This window comes from Calliphora vicina, chromosome 3 (assembly GCF_958450345.1).
Source record: "Calliphora vicina chromosome 3, idCalVici1.1, whole genome shotgun sequence".
Lineage (NCBI taxonomy): Eukaryota > Metazoa > Arthropoda > Insecta > Diptera > Calliphoridae > Calliphora > Calliphora vicina.
This window is the reverse complement of record NC_088782.1, coordinates 43751576-43757626: the sequence shown is the minus strand read 5'-3', so window position 1 is coordinate 43757626 and position 6051 is coordinate 43751576. Positions and strand designations below refer to the sequence as shown.

Below are 6051 nucleotides of genomic sequence, written 5' to 3'. Positions count from 1 at the left end.
ATTAATTTCTTAAAAATTTAAAAATGACTTATATTGATATTTATGTTAATATCATATAGAAAGGGAGTCGATATAGTCAAGTCCATCTGTATGTTGAAATCAACTTTCCGAATCAATAAAAGTCGCACTTAGGTTGCTTTAAATTCGGAAAAATCGGGCCACAAGTGGCTGAGATATAAGCAAAAGATTATCTCGATTTTTGATATACAGGCCTGTTACAGAATTCCATTCCGATCGAAAGTGGAATTAATTCCGCATTTTGCTTCTTCAGAAAAAGTAAATCGAAAATTTATTTCGGAATGAAACCACTTCCAGTTTTCAAAGTGAAATTGATATTATTTCAAATTTGTATCTTTTCTATTTTTAAAAGTTTCGATATCGGTATTCGCTCTAATAACGAATACTGTCCAAAAACGAAACTCTTAATATATACATACATACAATGAAAAATATATTTGTGTATAATTTATTTGACCCGGATTTCCATTTGTATACTTTTAATTTGTTTCATCAATCAATTTCATGTTTGTTCCTAACAAATTAAACTCTATTCGTTTAGGTAATCCCTTCTCGAAAAAAAAATCAATTTTTTGTAGGAAAAATGTTGTTATCCATTTATCATCTTCATTTTATTTAACATAAAAACTTAATTCTTATCAAATTTACTGATAGCGTTATAAACACTTGCATCAAGTAAACAAAGATGTTGTTGTATGATATCAAATCAATTGATATTGGTATAAAATTACTTAGCAATCTATTTGTCCTTGGAATCACCCTTTCCACCACGAATTCTACCGGTACGACGGGCAGCAATAAGACCGACCTTACGACCAGCAGAGGTACCACGCTTAACTGTGGAAGCTTTACCAATATGTTGATGGTTACCACCACCGTGAGGATGTTCAACGGGGTTCATAGCAACACCACGTACCTTAGGCCAGCTGTTACGCTTGACCTTGTATTTGTGGTAGGCACGACCGGCCTTCAAGATGGGCTTGTCGATACGACCACCACCAGCAACAATACCAACCATAGCACGATTGGCAGAGGGGACAACCTTCTTGGCGCCGGAGGGTAACTTAACACGGGTCTTCTTGGTGTCAGGGTTGTGGGCAATAACGGTGGCGTAGTTACCAGAGGTACGAGCCAAACGACCACGATCACCGGTCTTCTCTTCCAAGTTGCAAATGATGGTACCTTCAGGCATCTGAGATACGGGCATCACATTGCCGATTTGGAGGGTAGCTTTGCGGCCACAGTATACGAATTGACCAGTGTGCATACCTTCGGGGGCAATGAAGAGCTCCTTGCGGATCTTGTAACGGTAGGGGTCACGGAAGTGGACTACAGACAAGGGAGCACCACGGCCAGGATCGTGGATGATTTCCTAAAATACACAAAAACACAATTCATTAATTACAAATGCCGTTACGTAGCAAATAATTTTTTGGGGGGAAAAAAACCTACCTTGACAACACCGCGAATGTAGCCATTACGTTCAGCGAAATCCAAAGATCTCAATTTAGCAGCGCCTTTGCGGTGATGTACATGGGCCTTGAATACGGACCCAGCACCTTTACGTTGTGCACGAATAACACGACCCATAGTTTGGCTTTAGTTTTCTAAAATGAGTTGTAACAGGGAAAAAACATTAAACAATATACTGGATACGTCACATTACAATTAGATTGCTGCTGCAATTTACTTATACGAGCCATCACAGAAGTCTTAACATATTGTTTACAAATATAATTTGTACATTTTTTAACAAGTTTCTGTGAAATATCACAAAATATTAACATAGCACTTTTATTAACATTATATTTTTTCACATTTTGCATATTATTTTTATAGATGGCTCGTATATTTTCATATTTTTATAGATTTAATTTTAACACACAACACCTACCGAAAGCCTGCTAAAAAAGAAAAGAAAGAAAAGAAGGAAGAAGAACGGCTGTCAAAGTTGTCAAACACTTATGTTTCAATATGGCAAGGCTTTTTCGTACAAATGGCAGCACAAAAGTGATGCCAAGTTGGTTAGTTGGCAACATTTGGAGATGCCAATGTGAAAAATAATTATAATTTATTCAAATATTTTATGAAGTTAATTAAAATATTTGTTATTTGATTTTGCAATAACAAAAAAAATTATACTTTTATGTATTATATTGCAAAATCAAATAACAAATATTTTGCCAAATTAGGAAATTGTTGTTATTTTTTGCAAGAAAATTGTTTCAATAGTTTAATATATTTTTTATGTAAAATTTAAAGTACATATTATTAATTCAAAGACATTAAGAAAAGTAAGTTCTATGAAATAAATAAAAAAAATATTTTCAGATTAACTTTTAAAAATGTTCTTTATTTTTTATATTATATTATAAAGTGGCATGCTGACTAAAAATTAATTTTTTTTAGAAAAAGACGAACAAAAAAAAAGTCGAACAATCGATTATGTTATCTCAAAAGTCGAATAGTCGAAAATAGTCGATAAAAGTCGAAAATAGTCGATAAAAATCGAAAAAAGTCGAATAGTCGATAAAAGTCGACTTTTTAGATTGTTAAAAAAAATATTGCATTTGCATTTTTTGTAGTGTATGCTAATATATGTAAATAATAAATAAATAAATAAATGTTTATAAAATAAAGCTTTTTTTTACACAAAATTCTTACAACATTATTCTAACTATTATCGCCTTGATAAATTTCATTTTTATTGCTAAACATTACAAAAGGCGCATCAATAAATGTAGAAACCATGTATTTTTTACAAGAAATGGTAAAAAGTGGGAAAAAGTCGAAAATAGTCGGAAAGTCGAAAAAATTCGATTAACTAAAAAGTCGAAAAGTCGACTTTTCATAAACTACCAAAAGTCGAAAGTTCGAAAAGTCGACTTTTTAAAAAACGGAAAAAGTCGAAAGGTCGACTTTTTGTTTCAGCTATAGAACCCTAGTTATGTTACGCTACACTGCTCCGCAGTGCTGCTAACTTTTTTTTGGAGAAATCGTCAATTTATAAAAAAAAATCGTCAAGTTAAAAGAAAAAATACGTTAAAAATACCAAAAAAAAAATTTTTAACTTTTTAAATATTTTTATTTTATTTACATGTAAATAAAATTATTCTTTAATAAAAAATTAATTTAATTTTGGTATTATGTGACTATACTCTGGTACATTTCTGTGTGACATTTTTTAATAAGTCATTTTTAATTGCTATATTAAAAATTGAGAATTATTTAACTTAAGATAATCTTTTGAAAACAATATTACTTGTAATGTTGAAGAATCCAAAGCATTTTTGTCGTTTTCAAAACCGATTCCGACAATGATTAGATTCTATGACAACCCCATAGTAATTTATTGTAGTTCGGCAGTTATTACGTATTTTTACTGATTGGTGAATTAGAAAAAAATCAAAAACAATAAGCTATTGCATATAATAGATAATTAGGATAAAATTCTTATATGGTGATCATGTTGTAATTTCAGAATCTAGTTCACAAGACTTTATAAGTTATTAAAACAACATATTTACGTTATTATACTTCTACACAATATTTGAATACTTTGCAGCAAACTTTTATTTCCGAAAACGTAAAAAAAAATATTTTTTAATAATTTTTGACACTTAATTTTATTTGTGGTGGAATTTAATTTATAAAACAGAGTTAAATTTTCGGTATTGAAAATAAAACGAGTGAAAATTTAACACAATTTTATATAACTCTGTAGGTATGGTGAAAATTAAAAAGGCAACAACACATATACAATTTTGTTACTAACACATTCATATTTAGAGTTAGGTATTTTTTCACTAACACATGTTTAGAGTTAGCTACTGTTGTCAAACAGTAAGACTACTTGTATATACTTTGATACATACATTCAGGTATAGGGTAATATAGAGACGAGACGTAATTGTCAAAAACCTAACTCTTGCAGCAACAAAATACATTCTAGTTAATGTATTTTGTTGTTGTATCAAACATATAATTTGTTGCATTTTTGTTTAACAAATCGGAGTTGTCTCGTCTCTATGCATTCAGGTCTGTTACAGGATTTGTACGAATAGAAAATAATCTTATTTTGTTACAGAATTTAAATACGTTTTTGTTTTCACTTTCGTACGATGGCTGTGACAACCTGGTTGATAATATTTTTAATTAAACTTAAGTACTGATGGATCAAAAGGTTGCCCTTTAAAAGGTGACCCCTCTGCATTCCAGGCTTGTCGCAAACGAGTCATTTGTTCACTTTCATTTATAGGTAATGTTTTTAAATCGTTCCCTTTCTGACTTTGCTGGATCTGCAATTTTTCTATGGCATTTTGAGTGTCCTGTGAGTAATCTTTTATGGGTCTTTCAGTATCAACAGTTTTAATGTCTATTGCAGCAGTTTCGCTCAAAAGTAATTTATCCCACCAGCATTCTTTAAGTTTATCTGCAATAAATAGCATAACATTAGTTTGTTATTGTTTGCTTTTCTTATCATAAAAACATACCGAAATTTATTACGAGTTTACCATCCGTTATTGTCCAAAGAACATCGTTGTGCCTGTATTTATCCCAAGTTTCGGAGTTTATTAAGATCTTTTCCTTTGGCAATAAGGTTTTAATAGTTATATGATTTGATTTTAGGTCTAATTTAATATGTTTGGCTATTTTAGCTTCCTTAGGGAGAAGTACATTTAATTCTACATCTTTCAAAGTCTGTGACCAACAATAGTTTTCAAATACTGAACCATTCTTGTAGTCCGACTCATTAAACTGTGTAGTCTTTACAGCGCATTCATTATTTTTCGAAGTTTCTAACATTTCAATATCATTTTGCATAACAACCTCCTGGCATTCATTTTGATTTTCCTCCGAAGCAATTTCAACTTCTTCAGCGACCACTGTAGGTACCTCAACTATAAGATCCCTTGTGAATTTTGGCTCGTCATATGGTTTTTCATATTTTTGTATGCAACTCATGAGAATTTGTTCTTTTACTCCTCTTGGAAAACCTAATTTGTCATCTTTTGTTTTTTGTATGTGATAAAAATCTGTACTAAATTTACAAAGATTATTTTACAATTTAACATTACAGTGGATTTGAACTTACTTTCTACTCATAAATCCAAATATTGCATCCAGAAATCCAGTTAATGATTTGCGTTCCTCCAGTATTTCTCTTAATATACAATCAGAACGTGTATATTCCATTTTTAATAAATTTAAATATTATTATTGCAAATAAAAATTGTTTTCCACAAGACTGCTCTCTCAACAAATTGTTTTGTTTTTTTTTAGTGGCACGTCCAAGATATATTTAATAAGGGGTACTCCAAGGCGAATTTATACAAGGTGGTGGTAGTTCTACAAAAACAACAAATGGTCTTAACAAATGTCAAAAAACAGAAATTAAAAATTAAACAAATATGTATTAAAACTAAATATAGTGTATATAATTTAATAGTGAGGGCTTTACTTATTTATGCAAAATATAAATATTTTGTTAATTAGCTTTGAATATATAGATATTGAAGTATAAAAACAAGCTTTGACAGATGTTAGAACCAAACAAGCGAAAAAAGAGTAATCAGCTGATTGACTGACTCCACCTTGTATAAATTCGCCTTGGGGTACTCGTCAGCCCAGCTGTTAGACAGTTGTTTACACCCCAACTGTCAAACTACAAATTTTTTTCCAAATAGACCAAAGCGGCAACGCTGACATGCATGCAGTGATGCCAGACTCACACACACACCGTATATTTTGATTGGTTTGAACGCCCCCATTTCTCATTACGAAATATACTATACTATTTTTCTGATATACGGGTTGTATGGGTCAATTATGAGCCAATATTTTATCAGTATTTCCGCATAAAATACATATTTATGACTGCTCGCTGTTTCGTTAGGCCGGAATGGAATTTGAATCATATTTGGCCCTTAGGGTTTGATTTGTAATAAATTAAATATAAATAAATCAGTATTCCCCCATATAACAGAACAGAAAAGGTCTTTTTGAGTTAGGTCTTTTACAGTAGAGTTTCCG

The 6051-nt window shown here is 31.1% G+C and overlaps 2 protein-coding genes across 2 annotated transcripts; both read right to left on the bottom strand.

Moving 5' to 3' along the window:
• Positions 1–706: 706 nt before the first annotated feature.
• On the bottom strand, positions 707–1936 carry RpL8 (ribosomal protein L8). Its single transcript, XM_065502930.1, has 3 exons — positions 1913–1936; positions 1471–1625; positions 707–1390 (listed from the first exon to the last, which is right to left on the bottom strand). Exons 2-3 carry the CDS (start codon positions 1606–1608, stop codon positions 758–760), a joined length of 771 nt encoding a protein of 256 aa, XP_065359002.1. The 5' UTR covers positions 1609–1625; positions 1913–1936; the 3' UTR covers positions 707–757.
• A 1604-nt stretch (positions 1937–3540) lies between these two features.
• On the bottom strand, positions 3541–5293 carry LOC135954464 (nudC domain-containing protein 3). Its single transcript, XM_065504639.1, has 3 exons — positions 5114–5293; positions 4512–5059; positions 3541–4450 (listed from the first exon to the last, which is right to left on the bottom strand). Exons 1-3 carry the CDS (start codon positions 5212–5214, stop codon positions 4170–4172), a joined length of 930 nt encoding a protein of 309 aa, XP_065360711.1. The 5' UTR covers positions 5215–5293; the 3' UTR covers positions 3541–4169.
• Between the last annotated feature and the right edge of the window lie 758 nt (positions 5294–6051).

What these genes read in the sequence shown, in the direction of transcription:
- RpL8 (XM_065502930.1), bottom strand. Translation starts at nt 1,608, where the DNA reads ATGGGTCGTGTTATTCGTGCACAACGTAAAGGTGCTGGGTCCGTATTC. An exon ending in ACATTCGCGGTGTTGTCAAG is followed by an intron (nt 1,391 to 1,470) that starts GTAGGTTTTTTT and finishes TGTGTATTTTAG; the next exon opens with GAAATCATCCACGATCCTGG.
- LOC135954464 (XM_065504639.1), bottom strand. Translation starts at nt 5,214, where the DNA reads ATGGAATATACACGTTCTGATTGTATATTAAGAGAAATACTGGAGGAA. An exon ending in TTTGGATTTATGAGTAGAAA is followed by an intron (nt 5,060 to 5,113) that starts GTAAGTTCAAAT and finishes TTGTAAATTTAG; the next exon opens with TACAGATTTTTATCACATAC. An exon ending in TAAACTCGTAATAAATTTCG is followed by an intron (nt 4,451 to 4,511) that starts GTATGTTTTTAT and finishes TATTTATTGCAG; the next exon opens with ATAAACTTAAAGAATGCTGG.